Here is a 22,723-nt window from a genome sequence, read left to right on the forward strand (position 1 = left end):
CATCCTCCAACGCTGTCACTCACGACCAGAAGTCAAGACTAAACCAGTTCACCTTGGTGACCACAGAATCGTTTTGTATTACCTAGTTTTATTTGGCCATTTCACATAATTCATAAAAACAGAAACGTGCAGGAATTATAGGCCTGTATTTATAATATTAGGAATGAAATGTGCCCCCCCCCCCCCCCCCCCCCCCCCCCCCTCCCCCCCACGTCCGTTCCACTTGGGAGAGACCCAGAGGTGAACTGTCCCCCGCGCCCCCCTCCCCTTTCTATTTCTCACACACAGCTTCTATGCACGGCACCTTCTCAGCAGCAGGGGCGCCTGCAGCTGCAGGGGGCGACAATTTGCCAGTTCCCCACACACTTATGACAAATACTAGAAAACCACGTAGCGGCGCAGATTTATTTGTTTATTTTTTTTTTCCCAAGTGCTCGTGCCGCCCCCCTTGTGTCATGAAAAAATGCCGCCCCGGGCAGCTGCCCGGTTCGCCCGTGCCTAAAACCGCTACTGATTATCAGTGACACTCAGAACGTCTCTTTACTTTCAGTTTGTAGTGACTCAGTTCTTTATGGTTTCGTTATCGTCCGTTGCTCCACCTCCACCTCTGTTGCTCCACCTTCCTGGTTTATAGAGACAGACGAGTCGTCACCGTCAGAGACTTTCAGTTTTATTTCAGTTTTATTTCAGTTTTCTTTCAACCTTCCACTGAATGTGATCTAGTCAGGTTGATAGATTGAAGTCAGGAAAACAGAGGAGGAAGAAGAAGACAAGATGGCTGCTGTTACATCTGCGTGTCTCTGCATGACTTTACTGAGCGTCGTCCTGTCTGTCTCTGCTGGTGAGTTGAAACCAAAGCGTCTTTAGCTCTGACATGTTCAGGAGACAACGTAGAGTCTGACTGGATCTAGAATCAGGGCTCTCAAGTTTTCAACTTGTCTTTCAGGACAAAAACCAAAAAGTAGAAAAAGACATTTGTCCATAAGTGTCCCCTTGAACAGCACTGGTCTTTGTCTCCTGTGTTAGTTCCAAGTGATGAAGTGAAACAATTACCTGATGTCTCCACTTCCAGTTCTTCTTTGACGTGTGTGCGTTCAATCACAGCATTCGCGTGCATTTGTGGAAGGCGTGGTTACGGTGCTACTATTTCACCTGGCAACAGAAATCCTATTTTGTGATTGGCTGATAGGTCACTGGTTCAAACAGAGCAGTCTGCCTTCTCCTCATCCATTCATAGATTATTAATTTCCTCTCTGTTATTTCCTCTAATGCTCTTTAGTTGATCCTTCGTCTTGTCTTCCTGTTTACTGCTCACCGTCTGTTCTAACTGCTTCTAAAACATAATGTGTAAAATGATCCCATCATTCTGTGTTACATAGTTTTAGACAACTTCATTCCAAGTCATGACCAAATCTGAAACTTCTTTTACTCTTTTACTTACTTCTTTTAGGAGACAGTGAAAATAAATCCTTAGATTTAGTTTAGTTTACTTTCAGAGTCAGACTGCTGCACCTGACACAAACTGGATGAACAGATGTCAGATAAATCTTCAAGATTACCAACACTAGAGAGAAGAGACGAGACAGACTCCAGACGAGGTTGCCTTAAGGATCTTTTCCTTGCAGCAAGGAGAGGACACAATGACATTAGCCTGGCCTATAACACAGTGAGCTCTGTCTATCTGTCAGTGACATCTATATTTATACTCCTGTGCACGTGACTCATAAGTGGGTGTAGACGTCTCTGTGGTTAAGTGAATATTGTCATATATGTTGGAGAATCAGAGAACATGTTAACTTTTCTATCAACAGGTGTGAAAGTATGAGGAAACTGAACGTCTTTATCAGAGTGAAGCTGAATGTAGAGAGAGACACACCTGGCCCCTCCCTCTCTTCACCTGTCAGAGGAAAGCTGACACTGTCTTCACAAACGTGGCTGCAGAGAAGTGTTGTCAGAGAGTCAGTAGATGATCAGCTGCTGTGAGCCTTAGTCTGACAGGAAGATGAAGACGTTGGTGGTGTTTGTGATCCTCGTTCACGGTAAGATATCTTCTTCCTGGATCTGATTCTCACTTCAGTCTGAGATCATTTCTCTCACGTCTGTCTCTTTAAAGAAAGTCAGTGATGACCTGTTTCAACTTTGATTAGTTCTTAGTTTGTCTGTGAGGGACACGTCCAGAAGCAGAGTCTGATGTTCTGTTCACGTGGACTGTTTCTAATCACTGCTGTAAATGTCAAATCACATCAAGAAAGAAAGAATCAAACAGATTGAAGGTGAGCTCAGAGCTAACGACTGCTTGATGATCTGGCTGCAGGTCAGGACTTCACTGTTGGACACAAACATTTACAAATGTCAATGTGTTTGAAAGTCAAACTGTCAGCTAGTGACTTCTTCATGGGGGGATGTTGACGACTAGTGTCCTCATCCAGATGCCACATTACTGAGAACAAGCAACAGAGACATATTAAAGGTTAAGAAATGTTAACCTTATTAAACAGCAGCTGTTTTCATTCACCCTATCTATCCTGATGTTTCCAGTGGTGAATGTGGGACAGGTTTTCAGTGACTGGAACAAACTGAATGTCCTGGTCTGGACTTCACAGCCTCCGTCCTGTTTATTTCTGTCTCTAGACAAAAGTCTGAACATTCACACATTAACAACAGGTCAGTCTTCAGATGGGTTCTTACTGGAATCAACACAAATGATCCAAAGCTTTCTGAGCAGCAGAGGACAGAACGTTGACTATCACATGTCTGGATGTATCAGATGATCAGAGAACAGTCGGTCCAGTCTTCTGTTCCTGACATTGTGAACTGGAACCAGGTCAGAGGTTAACTATCAAACACAAACACAGTGAGCTACGGTGTCCTGGAGTGGACAGAAAGACAAACATCTGTAGAATGAGGCCATGGTTCCTAAGCTGAGTGCTAGAAATGCTAGAAAGAAGACAAGAGAACAGAGCATTGACTTTGGACCCAGCCCCCCTGGACCTTATGGACAAGCAGACCATGAACATGAAGGATGTTTCTCAGTAACATCTTGCTCCAATCAGTAGATGTTCTCTCTGTGTTTGCTGCATGTTAGCTTCCTAGTGTTCCAGACTTGTAAATCTGTGAAAGCAAGAAGCCATCTCTGAATACTTGACATGAATAACACGGTTGGAGTTCTAGTTTGGACGTTGAGACAGTTTGTGGTTTAGATTGGTGCTGTTAAAGAAGAGATGTGTCTCTGTGTTAGTATCAGGACCAGAGGAGGCCTTTTACTGATGGAGTGTAGTGCAGAGATCAGTCCTGAGAGATGGTGCACCATGAGTTCATTCATCAGTTAGAGCTAAAAATCATCTTCTGCTTGACTGAACTCTAAACTGTTCCAGGACTGGAGTAGAGGACAGACCTGATCAACACAATCTTACAAATGTCATTACTCATTACTTTGAGCAAGAGAGGAAGTTTTTCAGACAAATCTATGAAAACTGTCAAAACACATTCAATGATCTGTTCTTTGACTTCAGTCTGTGAATGAAATGTAGTTTTTCATTGACTGACTGATAGTTCAACTGGTTTCTCTGGTCCCTGCAGATAATGTGACCTACAGTCAGTCATGTGTCAAGTCAAACCCACAGCATGCAGCTGATTTGTCTTTCTCTTTGTGTGTCCTCTCAGTTTCCCAGCATGCCCTGGCAGGTGTGGTGCAGGTGAATGAGGGGGCGGAGTCTGTCCTGCTACCCTGCCACTACTTGGATTATTTTCCTGAGGACCCCACAGTGATTTGGACCAGGAACGATCTCAGTCCCAAATCTGTCCACAAACGAGGAGAAACAGATGAAGTTGAAGGTCAGAACCAGGTTTACAGGGGGAGGACATCGATGACGCCTGATGCTCTAGACACTGGAGACTTCAGCCTCACTCTGACAAAACCCCACCTCTCTGACAGCGGCAGCTACACCTGCTCCATCAGTGGTGGAAGAGAAGAACTGAGAGTGACAGACGTACATCTACAGGTCAAAGGTCAGAAACAAACCTCAACATGTGGTTTCACAGGAAAACAAAGACTCAAGGCCAAACAGTTTCTGGTCTTTCCAGTAGAAAATCAAAGTGGTGATCAGGAGCTGATGAAGAGTTCTGGTTCAGTCTGGTCACATATCAGAACGTTGCCCCTGAGCTGAAGAACAATCTACAGATATTTAACTAAATCCACCAGGAACTCTGGACCGTGTATTAAACATGTTAGGCTGCTTCAGTTCCTCCATGTGACAGTTATTATTAAACCAGCTGATTCATGTTTCTGTCTCTCAGTTTCCCAGCATACCCTGACTGTGGAGGTGGTGGAGGGGGCGGAGTCAGTCCTGTTGCCCTGTCAAGACTCTTCTATTCCTCTTCATCCCACAGTGGAGTGGATCCGCTACGACCTCAGTCCTTCAACCGTCCACCAGCGTCAGAGGACAGGTGATGAACTGAAAAACCAAAACCAGCTTTACAGCGACCGAACATCCATGAAGACTGACGCTCTGAGAACTGGAAACCTCAGCCTGAATCTGAGGAAACCCCGCCTCTCTGACAACGCAACCTACATCTGCTCCATCAGAGCGTTTGGAGACGAACGGAGACTGGCAGCCGTAGAGCTGCAGGTCAAAGGTCAGCAATAAACACTACCACTGTAAACAGCTGTATACTGTATGATCACACACAGTGGACATTTGTAGGGTTACCATCTGTAAGGCTTTTAGCCTGAGTCAGACTCCTTCAGTCTCACGCTGTCCACACACATCTCATGTATAATAAGAGGCTGAGTCCTTTATTATTTTATTCTACTGTCAGTGGAGGTCAGAGCTGTAGATACAGGTCAGAGGTCAGAGGTCAGTACTGTAGATACAGGTCAGAGGTCAGTACTGTAGATACAGGTCAGAGGTCAGAGGTCAGTACTGTAGATACAGGTCAGAGGTCAGAGGTCAGTACTGTAGATACAGGTCAGAGGTCAGTACTGGAGATACAGGTCAGAGGTCAGAGGTCATGTTGTTCTTTATGTTTCTCCACAGAACCACCTCTAGTCTGGCCTACAGTTCTCCTGGTTCTCCTGGTTCTCCTGGTTGTTCTTGGTGTCGTTGGGGGTCTTTTGTTTCATTGTCGACTCTACTTCATGTCAGGTGAGTCTCTACTACTACACTACCCATAATGCAGATGGTAACATGTGTCCTGTGGAGGAGACTTGTTCCAGCTGCTGAAAGAGTTCAGAGTTCAAACAGCTGCTACAGAGAGCTGAAGAGAAACTTCCAGGTTTAGTTCCAGAAGTCAGAAACTCTTCATCAAACATGTCTGCAGCACTTTACAGGACGCTTTGACTAGTTACCAAGGAACGAGTCAGGAAGACATCAGGGACAAACGGAGACACAATCCAGCTCTAATCAGAAGCTCCTGACGTCCTCAATCAGGACCTGAGCTCTGAGCTCATGAGTCCAGGTCTCTCCCAGTCCCAGTAAAACCAGAGCAGCGGGTTAGGGTTCTTCCTCATCCATTCATCTGATTGGTTCCTCATTAGTTCCTGACTTCTTCTTTGGTAACTGCTCCAAATGTCCTGAAGAAGAAAACTGGTGTTCAGTCACAAACTAGTTTCCACTGGTTTGTGTCAGAGGTGTGACAGACGTCAGGTGAGCTCAGGTCACCTGGTTGATCCACGTCCTCAAACAAACTGAACACTGAGAGTCCTCCACCAACATGAGACACATAGACAAGGATGGACAGAGACGTCCTGTTACCATCAGAGCTGCTGCTGCTGTCTCTACAGCTGATGATGGGATTTGTTGTCCTCTCAGTCTACCAGGTGGAGGTGGATTCAGGGGTGGAGTCTGTCCAGCTGACCTGGAAAACCACAGCTCACCTGCCTAAAGACGCTAAAGTGGAGTGGATGGACAGTAACTTCAGGAAGGTCCATGTGTATCAGAACGGCTCTGACCAGCTTGAAGACCAGGACCAGATTTACAGAAACAGAACGAAGATGAATGAAGACCTGCTGAAAACTGGAGACCTCAGTCTGACCCTGAAATACCCCACAGATGAAGACACCAACATCTACACCTGCACCGTCTACAACAAGGAGGGAGACATCCTGATGAAGAAACGAGTGAAGCTCAATGTCAGAGGTCAGTACTGTAGATACAGGTCAGAGGTCAGAGGTCAGTACTGTAGATACAGGTCAGAGGTCAGTACTGTAGATACAGGTCAGAGGTCAGAGGTCAGTACTGTAGATACAGGTCAGAGATCAGAGGTCAGTACTGTAGATATAGGTCAGAGGTCAGAGGTCAGTACTGTAGATACAGGTCAGAGGTCAGAGGTCAGTGCTGTAGATACAGGTCAGAGGTCAGAGGTCAGTACTGTAGATACAGGTCAGAGATCAGAGGTACTGTAGATACAGGTCAGAGGTCAGAGGTCAGTACTGTAGATACAGGTCAGAGGTCAGAGGTCAGTACTGTAGATACAGGTCAGAGGTCAGAGGTCAGTGCTGTAGATACAGGTCAGAGGTCAGAGGTCAGTACTGTAGATACAGGTCAGAGATCAGAGGTACTGTAGATACAGGTCAGAGGTCAGAGGTCAGTACTGTAGATACAGGTCAGAGGTCAGTACTGTAGATACAGGTCAGAGGTCAGAGGTCAGTACTGTAGATACAGGTCAGAGGTCAGTACTGTAGATACAGGTCAGAGGTCAGAGGTCAGTACTGTAGATACAGGTCAGAGGTCAGAGGTCAGTACTGTAGATACAGGTCAGAGGTCAGAGGTCAGTACTGTAGATACAGGTCAGAGGTCAGAGGTCAATACTGTAGATACAGGTCAGAGGTCAGAGGTCAGTACTGTAGATACCAGAGATGGGACCAAGTCTTTGTCCTCCAGTCCTAAACTTTTCATTTAGTCCTTTTAACAGTAATAATCTATTCCATTTAAATGACAGATCATCAATCCTTTTTAAATCTACATTTATTTATCATAACATGTGATAAATGTCTAAAAGCAAAGAGCTGATCCTTCCATATGGCACTATTAACCAGTTCCATTGAACTCATCTGCAACAATATTCTTCCTTTTAAACTTTCTTTGCTGAAGAAACATTTGATCAAATGTAGAAAAGTGCAGCTCAAATCATTTGTACAAAAAGTGCTGACATTTCATTTCCAAAGCTCTAGAATGAGTTCCACAATACTTCATTTCTGTCCTGTCTTGTCCTCGTCTCATCTCATATTGAAACATACCATCATCATCATCAGCGTATCCATCAACAGCTTGGTGTATCTTCTGCTATTTCAGGGCCTTATTCTCCGTTGCATTTCCTAAAGTTTGTCAGTCATTTGTGGACGATGAGGTGATGAGATTGAAGGCTGTTGTGGTTCATTGGTGATGCTTTTGTTCATCTGGTATTCCTCAAATCTGGAAAGAAGTCATCTTGTAAAACAGATGTCAGTAAATCCCTTCTAGTCCTCCTTAGATAGCATTTAAAATGACACTTTGCTCCTAATACTAGTAATATATCAACCTTAACATTAAGTTCCTAGACGCTTCCAGCTGATGGTGCTGTGTAGCGCTGTAGTGTTCCCTCAGGACAGACATGAGATCCCCCCAGAGTCCTTCTGTTGATGGAGACCTGGCTTACACCGAGCATCCTGGACGCCACTGTTATGATGGACAACTTTCACCTTCTGAGGGTGGACAGAACAGCTGACAGTGGTAAGGAGAAAGGAGGAGGCCTGGCTGTGTTCATGAACCAGAGGTGGTGTAAACCTACACACTGCTCTGTTAAAGCTGTGTATAAGGAGGAGAATAAGGAGGAGCTGAGGACTGTACAGAAGGAGCTGAGAAGGAAGATGAGGGAGGGAAAGGCCAGCTACAGGAGGAAGATGGAGGAGCAGCTGCAGAGGAAGAACATCAGAGGGTTTGTACATCCCAGTAGAGCGTACCTGACCCCTCCCTGTCTACGCCCCTTTTAAATATGGAAATTATATTTAAATTGACCCTCCACCTGAGATTCTCCTCTCTGTACGATCAGATAATGAAAACATAAGAATGAGTACCCTTAGGAAAAAGTAGTATACTTGAAGTTTATTTTATTAAGTATACTTGAGTATAAGTATAAGTATAGTAAGTATACTACAGACCATGTACTTGTAGTGTACTAGAAAGTATACTTATTTAATACTTCTTCCGGCTAAATTGGAACGTTTTAAGTATATAAAAGTATACGTTAAGTTTACTTATAAAAGTATAGTTTAAGTATACTTTTATAAACTAAAATGTAGACTAGAAGTACATACCTAGTACACTAGCAGTATATAGGCGAGTGTACTTGTAGTGTACTAGAAAGTATACTAATTTGATACTTCTTCTGGCTAAATTGGAACGTTTTAAGTATACTTTAAGTATACTTTTATAAACTAAAATGTGGACTAGAAGTAAATACCTAGTACACTAGCAGTTTATAGGCGAGTGTACTTGTGGTATACTTAGAGTATATGTTTATAAACTAAAAAATGAACAAGTATATAACAAGTACAGTAGTAGTATATTGAAGAGTGTATTTGTGGTATACATAAAGTATACTTTTATAAACTAAAATGTGGACTAGAAGTATATACCTTGTACACTAGTAGTATATAGATGAGTGTACTTGTGGTATACTTGAAAGAGTACTTTTGTAAACTTAAAATTACCTTATAAAGTATACCTAAAGTATACTTTTATAAACTTAAAAATGTTCCCATTTAGTCCGTAGAAGTATTAAATTAGTATACTTTCTAGTACACTACAAGTACATGGTCTGTAGTATACTTCCTATACCTATACTTATACTCAAGCATACTTAATAAAATGAACTTCAAGCATACTACTTTTTACTAAGGGTAAGTATGAACTTAGAATTACTAAAACAGAATTTTTTGGCGTTTTACTAGTTTACTTGTCGTTATACTACAAGTATACTTGTAGCATACTATTTATATACTTGAAATATACTTCTTAAAGTATTCTTAAAGTTTACCCATACCATGTGTACACTAGACTGCAATGTATTTACAAAATCACAAGACAGAATGTTGAGAACAAGTTATATATTTATAGAACATACCATACAGTGTATTTACAAATACCTGCTTAAATATGCGCATTTATAAAACAAAGAGCTTCTATGAAATCAAGTCCTTCTTTGCTGTTCACATTTACATGTAAAAATGTGTAAACAAAATGTCTCCAACTTAGAACTGAAGTCCTTCCTTGTCAAAAGAAAAAGGTAAAAGAAAAGTGTTATTTATTATTTTTGGTTCCAAAGACGTGCACTTTGGAACCAAAAATAATAAATACATTGACAGAAACGAAAACGTTACTTTTATGACTTATTTTCAGCTGCTTGCTTGGCATAGCTTACAGTATATTGTTGCATTTCTTTCTTCTGATTGGTCTCACATCGTGCATGGTGGTGTCGGGGAACTTGGCCTGGACATGGACTGTGAGGGAAAAAACACAAAACATTACTTCAGTGTTATTTTTATTCACCATCCACAATTAACACACTTGTTAAAGAGGCATGAAGGATGGTTTATCAGGTATATTTCTGAACTTAAATGCGATCAGGAAAAAAAACTCTATAGAGGGAATGCACATACATCACACCTAAATCAGCTAGACCAGGGATGGGCAACTTAAATGATGGAGGGGGCCACAATTTTTCATCAACACTACCAGAGGGCCACATTGGACCGCACACTTAACCATATATGATAAAACTGCCATTTTAAATATGTTTGTGTATGTATGTATGTATGTATTTAGTTTATAAAAGTATACTTTAAGTATACCACAAATACACTCTTCAATATGCTACTACTGTACTAGTTATATACTTCTAGTTCATTTTTTAGTTTATAAAAGTATACTCTAAGTATACCACAAGTACACTCATTTATATACTGCTAGTGCACTAGGTATATACTTCTAGTCCACATTTTAGTTTATAAAAGTATACTTAAAGTATACTTTAAACGTTCCAATTTAGCCGGAAGAAGTATTAACTTAGTATACTTTCAAGTACACTACAAGTACACTCATCTATATACTACTAGTGTACTAGTTATATACTTGTAGTCTACATTTTAGTTTATAAAAGTATACTTCAAGTATACTTTTATAAGTAAACTTGAAGTATACTTTTATATACTTAAAACGTTCCAATTTAGCCGGAAGAAGTATTAAATTAGTATACTTTCTAGTACACTACAAGTACATGGTCTGTAGTATACTTACTATACTTATACTTATACTCAAGTATACTTAATAAAATGAACTTCAAGTATACTACTTTCTGCTAAGGGTAGCCTAGCTAGCACAAAGCCTCAATCTCCCAGCTGGACAGTCAACCGACTAGAAACCCAGCACAGACAGGATGGAAAGGGAGAGAGACACTAGCAGGCAGCGAGTCTTCAACAGCAGTGCAGTAAGTTTTTCCACTGTCTATTAGGCTAGTGAGTAGCTTCAACAGTGTAGACCAGTCTGATCTCTCGATGATGTATATATATGATAAATGATAAAACTGCCATTTTAAATATGTTTGTGTATGTATGTATGTATGTATGTATGTATGTATGTGTGTGTGTGTGTATACAACCACACATATATATATACACGCACACATGTGTTTATTGAAGCAAACAAAAATAACCACTTAGTTATTTTTTTTAGTGCAAAGGGCTCATGAAAATAAAACATACAAATTACCATCCTCTTCAAGGATGGCAGAAACCTGCAGAACATCAAACATTAATTGCAAGAACTTATTTGTGACTTTTTACACTAAGAAAGGGTTGAACATTTTCCCTGTATACCCACTCTACCTCACCACTATCAGTAGTGGGCACTGGTAAAAAGTCGCTGTTGTTTGTGTACTTTTGATTTAAGGTCCGCTACAATAGCAGCCCTTGCAGCTTCAGTATACTTCTCGTATTTATCTTTGTGCAACGTGTTGTAGCGGCAACTTAAATTGAAATCTTTCATGGCAGATAACGTCTCTAAGCAGAAGCACATAGGTTTGCTTTTAAATTCTGTGAACAGATAATCTTCTTCCCATTTCACCTGAAACACACATGATTTTCTCCGCTCTATAAGCCACGGCTCAACGTCTCTTCTTCCTCGGTAGAGAAGACCCGGTGGAAGCACGAGGCGGCGTCTGCATTAGAGGCGCCATCTAGTGGCCAACTGTGTCATTACAACTGATTCAGTGCCGCAGAGGAAGCATTTTTATAATTATCAAAAATTAATCTAAAGGCCACTTCGAGTGAGGTCGCGGGCCGTGTGCGGTCCCCGGGCCGCCAGTTGTCCATCCCTGATCTAGACTGAATATGACAGAGTGGTAACTGATGGAAAACAATGGGCAGCATGCCGGCGGTGACGTCACGTGCAAACAACTGGGCTATGACAAAGTGACAGATTAAATCAATGCTATCAAGGTAACTGGGAAGAAATAAAAGGCAACAACTTACCACCAAACATTAAAACCTTTGCTGGGAAAAAGGCTGGACCGTCTGACTTTTCTCTGCCTTTAATGTTCCACTTCACCTCCATGTCGTTTTCTCCTTCTTTCCTTGTTGAGAACGGGACCGTTGTTTTTTCTTTGGAGAACAAGATCGTTACCTGCAGCGGTGGACGCCAGTTTGAAACTAGGCTCCCATTGGCTGCCAGGTAGGGAGGCGGGAACATGGACCGGAAGTGCAACGCGCGACCGTACAGTTTATGTGCGCGACACTAGGCGCGTTCGACTTGATGCAGATCTGTCTGAGTCTGAAATGCCCAGAAGACAATTTTCATCTGTTTTGGTCTTGTACTTTTTCAAATAGTTTCTGGAATGATGTTAGTCTTTTTATTTCTACTCATATTGATGACAGTTTTACTCTTTGTTTTGAGAATGTACTGTTTGGTTTCACATCTTTTACTCCATCTAAAAGCAACCAGTACTATATAATTAACCTTATTATTTTATTAGCCAAATTCCATATTCATAAATGCAGATATATCAATAAAAATCCTTGTTTTCGTTTTTTTCAAAATGAAACCAAGCAGTACATTCACACTATTAGGAACTCCACTAACACCAAAGCCATCAAAACAGTAGGTTTGTGTAATGTATTTAATGTTTTTATGTGAACTGTTTCTTGTTTGTGGCCCCCTGGCTAAACTTTCTATTTCTCTGTTTTGTTTGTTCAATTTTCAATAAAGTTTAAAAAAAAAAAAAAAAATCTGTCTGAGTCTGACTTGACGTGATGCATGCTGGGTTGTCATGCTCATAGATCTCGAATATGATTGGTTAAAATGAACTTGTTCTACCCAGCATGCATCACGTCAAGTCAGATCTGCTCAGATCTGCATGAAGTCGAACGCGCCTACTGTGACAGCGAGAGCTGGAGAAGCTTCTGAATTAGCTCATTAGAGCTAACATGGAGAAACGTCGTAGACCTTATAAAAGATATCTGGAGGATTACACAGCAGAGATTCCAAGGACTACCAAGTACAGATGGAAAGTAAAAGTAAGTAACAGATAATGAATTAAGACTGTTATGATTTCATGATGTCTAAGATCAGAACACAGCAGCTAGCTTGCTGCTTACAGTGCAGCAGAGCTTTATGTTCAACACAGTTGGTAGAATATTCCATTCCATTACTTTCCACAGGCTGCTGGTGATGTGAGGTTAGCTCCAAGTTACCATGTGTCTAGCTTTATATTAAATTACCGTTTCCAGTTGCATATGTTGAACTGGTTTGATATGTAAATCATCATCAGTTGAAAAGGTCAGACTAAAATGTAATGTTTTATTTTAGTTTATTTGGGGACTACTGTATATAAATTACTAGTTGCATTAATTTGTAATACATTTAGTTGAGCAACTTTGATTGAATTCATCAATTTGTAGCCTAGTTTTGAAAATATATATATATTGTACAAATATTTACAATTTAAGGCGAAATGTTGAATCTGGTTTTATTTTCAAAGGTAATTGCTACCCATGCACTATGTACAGTCTCATTTGGAGGCATCTTCCCAAAAAATGTTGGGATTATTTTATGTTAAAAATGCACTCAGTATACCCATGGGGAATGAAATGACTTGAGTAATAATTGACATTCATATTTGAACACCCCACCTTTCCAGGACAGGACAGAACTACAGGACAACACACAAGGTGACATGAGTCGACCTATTGTTTCCCACAGAGAAGTTAGAGATGGTTCAACAGTAGGAGCTCCCCCACACCTAGGCTTTTGGATACTGCCTTTCAACAGGTAAATACACAATGACACAGTTTGTCCAAGTTATTACACACATCCAATCTTGAAATATGTCAGGACATCTTCTGTTGCCAGGATACATTCCCCCATGTATCTGGGTAACTTTCTTATCCTGCTTGATTGAATTTTAAGAATCTTCTCTAAACTGTGCTGTCAGCTCCTCTGATAGCTATAATCATTACCACATGTCATATGCCACGTCACTGATTTATATAATATTCATCAGAGGGCTTCCAGTGACACCCTCAAAAAGTGTCAGCAGTGCACACATGTAGTTTACTGTACATGTAGTTAGAGGTTTGCTGTAATAGTTGAGTGCATTCATACCATCTAACAGACAGTTTATCTTAATTGTGGTACATTTTGACCTATCCTCTAGTCTAAGTGTAGACGAATGACAACATTGTCAGTACAAAGCAAAGGCTACAGTAAACCACCTGCACAATTTCAGTTAATCGTTTTATTAACTACATTTTTCATTCTCTTTCCTTGGTTCACATGTAGAATGATAATAAAGATAACCAAATCAACACAGAAGAACAACCGAGTAACACTTCCAACAGTGAAGAAGATGATGATGATGAAGTCAACACTGAGAACCCTACCACAAGCAAACTGGACGTGGACATTTCAGACTAAAGAAGAGATACAACAGTACTGTATGCTTGAAAGATGACACATTAAGTTTAATTAATGACTTTGGCAAACTATGTTGTGTTTTAGTTGAGGTACTTACAGAATCAGACAGGCCTGTGTATGTAAAGATTCACAGAACAAAGTACTTTATATATGAGAATAAAACAAAACAAAACTGTTAATGCTGTGTGGCCTGACATGATTAAAACTAAATGTGTTCTTGTTGAAACGGATGATGCTGTGTACTTAACACCATTGCCAAACTCTTATGAAAGGGACTAGACCTTGATCAATAAAGTCAAGTCAATGTTTCTGTTGTTGTGTATGTTTTTAAGGTACATAAAGATAATGTCAGTGAACACACATACCATTTACTGTAAACTTCTGAAGTCCAGCACTATATGATCTTAAACATGTAAGTTTCTAAAAGGGGTAATACCACAAATAAATTGTGTAGTGGAAAAACATTTTTATTCTGCTAAATTAAATATATGCACAAGTTAATGACTTGATCTTATTCTGTACTTGGACTAAGCTATAGTAAGTATTAGTACTTTGTGGCAGAAAGTAGTAAAAAGTATACCAAAGTACAAGTATAAGCTTTAGTCTTAAAGTATAAGTGTAAGTCTTAGTATATATATACTTAGTCTTACACTTTTCTTTATACTTTTCAGTATCAGCCAAGTATACTTCACTATACTATTCTTAAGTATATGAAATAAAGTATATAAAAAGTAAACTTCAAGTATACTACCTCAATTTTAGTATAAAATAAGTATACTTCTAGTACACTTGAATAAACTTCTTTTTGCTAAGGGTAAGACGGGAAAAAGAAGAACTTCACAGAAAGAGACCTGGAGACGCTACTCACTGGAGTGGAGACAAACATGTCCTCTTTGACAGCTGTCCTCCACTGGAGTGGAGACAAACATGTCCTCTTTGACAGCTGTCCTCCACCATGTTGGTTAATATCACATATGATCTGAACATTGATGAATGAACATGTTTCATCATGTGATGGTTCTTTTATATCAGTGTGTGTCCAGTCCATAGCTCTGATTACATTCAGAAACCAGCTCTTTAATGTTGACCTGTTCAGATGCATTGTGGGTATTTGATATACCTGGCTGACATGAGGATAACTCCGTCCCACACGGCTGGCATGGCTCTGCTCAGGGTCGACCGGTCAGACTAATAGTTTTCACATTGATGACAGTTTCCCAGCATCACCTCTAAGTGTCTCCAGAGGATCAACAGCTGTAGAAGCCAGAGTACGCCAGACATGATGTTGGTGAAGGAACGGACAAGTTCACGGTCATTTCACTGATGGTAAAAGGTAAATGGCCTTGCTTTTATGTAGAGCTTTTCTACCTATTGGTACTCAGAGCGCTTTACAGTCACAGACACATCTACTCATTCACTCACACATTCACACACCACTGGGAGCAACTGGGGGTTCAGTATCTTGCTCAAAGACACTTCGGCATGTGTCACTTTTCTGTGAGCGAGTACGTATGGAACGTTTTTTTGTCTGCACGCACCCTTCATACATGAGGCCCCAGGAGAGAAAAGAGCTGAGGAAGATAAAACCAAGGAAAGCATCTGGACCGGATGGTATCAGCTCCAGGCTCCTTAAGTCCTGTGCAGATGAACTGTGTGGAGTTATGGAGCATGTCTTCAACCTGAGCCTTGAGCTGAGAGTGCTACCTCAGATTTAGAAGACTTCGTGTGTGGTACCGGTTCCTAAAACATGACTTTTCTAAGGGATTCTTCCAACGGTGTGGGAATAATCAGGAAAAATACGGACGTTTAGTCCCATTGAAATGAATGGAGAAGACTGAAAACATCACCAGCATTCCAAAATGCCCTCCTTCACTTTGCTGAGCGATTACTCGGCCGTGCTTCTGAGTAGAAAAATGACTGTTTGTAAGTTTGTACGAGGCACGGGAAGTGTAGCTTTATTTTCCTGAAAACAGTGTTTGGATACCTTTTACGGTTTGGTCAGGGTCACAGTTTATGTTTTGATGAAATTTTTGAAAAATCTTAAAAACTTCTGGTTTATAATGGATCCTTATGGCCGCACTCTGGCTCACACTCTAACTTCAGAGATTCTTTGAAATTCTGAAGAAAAAAAAGTGTTCAATCTTATGGGGTGGCCACAGTTTTTGAGGTACAGAGATGAAAAATACATAAAAACGTAGGGATTTTTGTTGGCTTTCAGATGGTGTGGGTCTGATTTCTGTATGTCCTACGGTTTGGACTGTAGGTTCCTCCGAGCGAGGAGTGCACCGACCACTTTTCAAATTTTTCCCCATGTGTATGTGAAAAGTGAGAGCGATTTTTCGTCGAGAATACCTTTGCCTCCTTACGTTTCTCAATCGATTGAGGCCACAATTTTCATAGTTCGCGCGTGGGAATGACACTAAATCGTAGAGGACAAGCGGCTGACGCTCAGAATGTCTTTGTTTTCTCGATAGGACTTGTAGTTTCTGATTTATGAGCATTAGTTGGGACCCCTAATCCTAGGGTCCAGTTTTTTTGGACCTCCCTCTCACTCAGGCAGAGGTGAGAGTCAGAAGGAGACTTCAGCAGCAGCTGGCCCTGGTGGCCATGACAACCGGACCCTAACGAGCTTAGACACGCCCAACCGAACACTGCCCTGCCCCTGATTGGCTTACCATGAAATCCAGTGTTGTGGGTAACACGTTACAAAGTAACGCGTTAGAGTACTCTAATTACTTTTTTCGTGTAACTTGTAACGCAACGCGTTAGTTTCGTGCGTTAAGTAATCAGTAACTTTGTTATTTTTTTTAAAGTAATCCGTTACTTTAAGAATTTCTCTGGATAAGGAAAGAAAAATTCCGACTACAGCTGCTTCTTGTCAGACAGTACTGTGCCACCTGAGGATGTGTCAGCAGACGAGCAGCGCTGTGATGATGCGTCTGTCCCCTGCTGACCTACGTTACCAGTATGTGTGTGTGGGTGTGTGGGTGTGAGTGTTGATGGCAGAGAGGACAGCTTTTGAATTGTGGAAGTACGCACATTATTTTCAATTCGCCAGCGAAAAGGACAAGAACAACATAATGGTAACATGCTCACTCTGTGTTGGTGAAAAGCTTCTGTCGACCACAAAAAAATCCACTTCCAATTTAAAAAAACATCTTGTATTAAAGAAGAACCCCTCTATCACCCTGGTATTGTTCTCCTGCAGAGTTAATCTGGTTGGATGAATGACGTTATTCATTGTCAGGACTTCTCGGTGCATTTAAAGGAGGCTGTGTGTCGTTGAGTTGCAGCATGTGCGAGGAGCTGCTAATGGCTTTTGATGTTTGGTAACGCAGGAGTACTCTAACGTGTTACTGTTACTCATAGGTAACGCTGTAACGTAACGCATTACTTTTAATTGAACGTAGTAACCTAACTAACTACTCTCCAAAGTAACTATACCCAACACTGATGAAATCTTACCCTACCTTAGCCAATCATCATCACTTATGTGGCTGAATGCTTGGTTACAACATCTTGCAGCAGTTACTTGGCGACTTCACCGCTGCGTTTCGTTTTCCCTCATTCTGCTGAACGAGGTGAACGAACACAGAAGTGAAGTCTGTCTTTTTGTTTTATTCACCTTACAGGTAAATAAGGTGAATAATCCACGTCAAAATAACTTGATGAATGGGCGTAAATGTGACGTTATGCACTGTTGATAAAGAGAAAACAAAAAGATGTTTGTGAGGAAAGTGATCATGTTGCATGTAGTTGAAGTCTGGGGTGTTGCCGTGTTCCACCAGAGTAGAAGATGGCACAGAATATGATGTTTGGAACCAGGTACATTTATAATGTTTGGTGTTAAAGGCTCACATGTCAATAAATTCTGCTGAACCAGGTGAACCAACACAGAAGTGAAGTCTGTCTTTGTGTTTATTACACTTTACAGTGAATCTATAAACTGTTTACCAGCGTACCGGTCGATACTGGTAACGTGATCGTAAACACAACTGAAGAACTTTAGTGTCATTAATGAATAATTAGAGAGCTCCTGTTTGTTCTTGGGTAAGAAGGCCCTCGACCATACATGAGCCAGAAGACAAGAAAGACAATCTGCTGCTGGTGCTGGGAAATAAGAATGAAAAGGAATGAACCTGATGAAGACACAGGGAAATGTTCTGAAATCATTCATTCACTTCATAAATAGATAGTTGAACATTGAACATTTAATACATCAGTAGTTTACACTTCTTAACTTGTCTCTGTTCAATGGAGAATGGGACATATTTCAGACTGGAACCAGTCAAACATGTTTCACTCCAAATATTTCTCTTCAATGTGCTCAGAGCTGCTGCTGCTGTCTCTACAGCTGATGATGGGATTTGTTGTCCTCTCAGTCCCCCAGGTGGAGGTGGATTCAGGGGTGGAGTCTGTCCAGCTGACCTGGAAAACCACAGCTCACCTGCCTGAAGACGCTAAAGTGGAGTGGACAACAGAAAATACTTTGCTTACCAGGAAGGTCCATGTGTATCAGAACGGCTCTGACCAGCTTGAAGACCAGAACCAGATTTACAGAAACAGAACGAAGATGAATGAAGACCTGCTGGAAACTGGAGACCTCAGTCTGACCCTGAAATACCCCACATACAATGACCTCAAGACCTACACCTGCACCGTCTACAACAAGAAGGGAGACATCCTGATGAAGAAACAAGTGAAGCTCAATGTCAGAGGTTTGTTTTTTTTCTCCCTCTTTCTTTCTTTGTCTTTTCTTTCATTCGGTCTTTATTATTTTCATCCTCTCTCTCTCCGTCAGTGATCTGTTTGTGTCGGTGCAACCGTTGACGCTGTCCACAACAAAGGTCATTGTGTCTAATGTCCCCCCCTTTATCACTGATGAGTTCCTAAGCAGAGAGTTATCTAGACATGGAAAAGTTGTGTCTCCTCTTAAAAAGATCCTCTCTGGCTGTAAGTCTCCATTGTTGAAGCATGTGGTGTCTCACAGGAGACAGCTCTACATGATCCTGAACAACCAGGATGAGGAGCTGTGGGGTCAGGGCGGGATGGTGCTGGTCAGCAGGACGGCCTGGACGGTGCTGCTGGTGAGGACAGTGTACAGGTTGAGGGAGAGGAGGGACTCACAGGAGGAAGATGTTGGTGTAAGTGGTGAAGATGACCTTGAGGAAAGTGAGATCAGTGGTGAAAACACTGTGAATGGTGGAAATGGTTTGAGTGTGACACAGGTGGGAGAGACAGGTGAGCTATGTGAAACACAGGTAGGTGCAGGTGAAGTGAGCAGAGCATGGTGTGAGCAGGTTGAAGAGGCTGAGATGGTGGAAGCAGAATCAGAATACAAATGTACTCCACGTAAACCAAGGACTGAAACTAAAAACACGTGTGCTGAAGCAAAATCAAGAGGAGTGAGAGCAGACAGACACAGAGAAGAAGCAGGAGCAGACAGACAGCAGTGCTGCTGAGGAAGACTGAGTCTGACAGCAGTCATCTGTCCCTTCTTAAAGGGGGGGGGGGGGGGGGGGGAAGAAAGGCTTACACAGCCACAATGGTCAAGTCCTTCCTCCAGGAAACAAAGAACATGAAAGGAGTTAAAGTGGAGGATTATTTTCCTGATCTGGAAGGTTTTTCCACCTCAGCCAGGTTCCACATGAGGAACAGAGAAGAATCAGCTTTAACTGATCAGGAAGTCTTCAGGCTGAGGAAACTAGAGCTTAAAGTTAAGAGACAACACTTCAGCAGTGATGATGGAAAAGGCTCTTTGTTGCATTTGACCTCAGTTATTGTTTGTTCTTTTATTCCTCAGTCTGTACGGCTTCTTTTAGAGTGGGGAGTCTGAATGTAAATGGGGCCAGAGATGCTAAGAAGAGAGCTGTTATATATGAATCAGCTAGAATCAAACACATGGATGTTCTTTTTCTACAAGAAACACACAGTGATGCAAACAATGAGGTAGACTGGAACAGAGGATGGGAGGGGGAGGTGGTTTCTAGTCACCACACAGCAATCAGTGGAGGAGTGGGTCTCCTGTTCTCCAGGAACTTCACTCCAGCTTCTCTGGAGGTCCAGCATGTCCTAGAGGGGAGGTGTCTTTTAGCTGTCAGTGGCAATAAAATGTGCCAATGACAGCAGCTTGGTTTGATTCCTCTTCTGATAAATGATGTTTTTGTCAAGTTCAGGATGAGAACTGAAGATCATTGTTTGCATGAATCATTCATCAGCACAGATTAGATCCTAAACTGATGCTACACACAACTGAAGAACTTTTGTGTCATTAATGAATAATTAGAGAGCTCCTGTTTGTTCTTGGGTAAGAAGGCCCTCGACCATACATGAGCCAGAAGACAAGAAAGACAATCTGCTGCTGGTGCTGGGAAATAAGAATGAAAAGGAATGAACCTGATTAAGACACAGGGAAATGTTCTGAAATCATTCATTCACTTCATAAATAGATAGTTGAACATTTAACATTTAATACATCAGTAGTTTACACTTCTTAACTTGTCTCTGTTCAATGGAGAATGGGACATATTTCAGACTGGAACCAGTCAAACATGTTTCACTCCAAATATTTCTCTTCAATGTGCTCAGAGCTGCTGCTGCTGTCTCTACAGCTGATGATGGGATTTGTTGTCCTCTCAGTCTACCAGGTGGAGATGGATTCAGGGGTGGAGTCTGTCCAGCTGACCTGGAAAACCACACCTCACCTGCCTGAAGACGCTAAAGTGGAGTGGACGGATGATGAAGATGAAGTAGTCCATGTGTATGAGAACGGCTCTGACCAGCTTGAAGACCAGAAGAAGATTTACAGAAACAGAACGAAGATGAATGAAGACCTGCTGGAAACTGGAGACCTCAGTCTGACCCTGAAATACCCCACAGAGAGAGACACCAACACCTACACCTGCACCGTCTACAACAAGGAGGGAGACATCCTGATGGAGAAACTAGTGGAGCTCAATGTGAAAGGTTCTCTCTCTCTCTCTCTCTCTCCCTCTCCCTCTCTCTCTCTCTCTCTCTCTCTCTCTCTCTGTTTTCTCACAGTTTCTCTTTCTGTACACAGTTTTCTTTTTTTTCTCATTTAAATTTTTATTGAGTTTTTGTGAGTACAGGGTTGGCCATACATCTCAGATTCTTGGCATAAACATATTCTGACATGTCACAGAGGAAAAATAAAATTAGAAAAATAAAATAAGAGAACCAAGTAAGAAAAGTAAGTAAATAAATGTGGGGGGGGGGGGGGGGGGGGGATCCAGTCCACAGAAAAAAGAAAAGGAGCTGTGCTACATTAAGTCTCTGACTTGTTAGGCTGAGTTTGCATTAGTCCTCGTGTAGGTCCAAAAAAGATCCCAAGAGGTCATCCCATCCTCCTTGTTAGCTGACAGTTTGTGAAGCATAGATTCATAAGATGCAGTCTCCACCATTGCATTAAAGCAGTCTTTCATATTAGGAGGTACAGGGGTTTTCCAGTGTCTTAAGATAACTCTGGAAGCTGTGACCAAGCCCACCATAATCACAGAAAAGGTTCTTTTTGATATATTCAGTATTTGCGATCTGCCCCCTAATAAACATACAGCAGGAGTCAGGGGAATCACTGAGCCTGACCAGTTACTCAAGAAGTCCACGACTTTAACCCAAAATGGACTCATTAATGCACATTCCCATTAACAGTGAAGAAAAGTTCCTACCACTGTTTTACACTTCCAACACATATTATCATTCATCAGTTTCATTCTATGTAATCTCACAGGGGTATGATAGTATCTGTGTACGATCTTACATTGCGTGAACTTCCCTCTTGCCTCCCTTACATACTTTCCATAGTCTGCTATTATACCCAGCCATTTCTCCTGGGTAAAGTTTATTCTCAAGTCTTGCTGCCGTAACAATTTCACATTAGAGGACTCACCACTTACTGAATAGTTTGTTAGTTTATAAAATTGTGAGGCCGTGCAGCGTTCCTGTGGCGCATTCAAATATTCCAAAATATAATTTTCTGAACAATTACAAATTCAAAATTTTACAGTTTCTAAATTTTTCCCTAATTTGTATGTATCTCCAAAAATGCTGTTTTCCTACGTGTCTAAATTGACACGACAATTCCTCATTAGACATGAATTGTCCATTTTTATATAAGTCTCCTATAGTACTTATACCACTTGAACGCCACTGCCTCCAATACACTGACGTTTTACCAACATGTATGGCAGGATTAAACCATAATGAAGCACATGTCTGTACATATTGTGACAGCTTATACATTTTGTGTACCTTGGCCCACACTTCCTTAGAGTGAACAAGAACTGGATTTGTTGTATTACTTTGTTGAGACAGTTGCTCCTTTGGACTAAATGGTAAACATAACTCAATCTCCATCCAGTCTAGCTTGTTGTCTGTCATTTTCCAATATTTGGCTCATTTAGCCATTTCAAAAGATATCCCATATAACCTTGGATCTGGTACACCTAAGCCCCCTTTCTCCATGGGGGCACAGAGTTTGTTTAGTTTTATCCTTGCTCTTTTCCCATCCCATAAAAACTGTTTAACTACATCATCATACTTCTTAAAAATGGCAGGCGGTATTGTGATTGGCAGCATCATTACTAAGTAATTAAATTGAGGAGCTACTATCATTTTAATAATATTGACTTTTCCCCACAGAGTAAGTTTTATCTTTTGCCACTTCTCCCAATTTGTTTTCATTTTTTCCAACACTGGATTAAAGTTTAACGAAGGCATCTCTCCTAGGTCTTGACTGAGTTTAATTCCAAGGTACTTCA

At 41.3% G+C, this 22,723-nt stretch overlaps 1 protein-coding gene across 1 annotated transcript in view; it reads left to right on the forward strand.

The window, feature by feature from the left end:
* The first annotated feature begins 570 nt into the window (after positions 1–570).
* The window catches only part of LOC311487822 (CD276 antigen-like), a 36,706-nt gene continuing 14,553 nt past the window's right edge, over positions 571–22,723 (forward strand). Inside the window, exons 1-5 of the mRNA XM_084544210.1 lie at positions 571–841; positions 3,664–4,008; positions 4,297–4,635; positions 5,037–5,144; positions 5,811–6,137. Of these exons, the coding sequence (XP_084400336.1) occupies positions 775–841; positions 3,664–4,008; positions 4,297–4,635; positions 5,037–5,144; positions 5,811–6,137 (1,186 nt within the window). The 5' untranslated portion in view covers positions 571–774. The remainder of the gene's footprint in view (positions 842–3,663; positions 4,009–4,296; positions 4,636–5,036; positions 5,145–5,810; positions 6,138–22,723) is intronic.

Source organism: Chelon labrosus (genome assembly GCF_963514085.1).
Source record: "Chelon labrosus genome assembly, chromosome: 1".
Taxonomy (NCBI): Eukaryota; Metazoa; Chordata; class Actinopteri; order Mugiliformes; family Mugilidae; genus Chelon; species Chelon labrosus.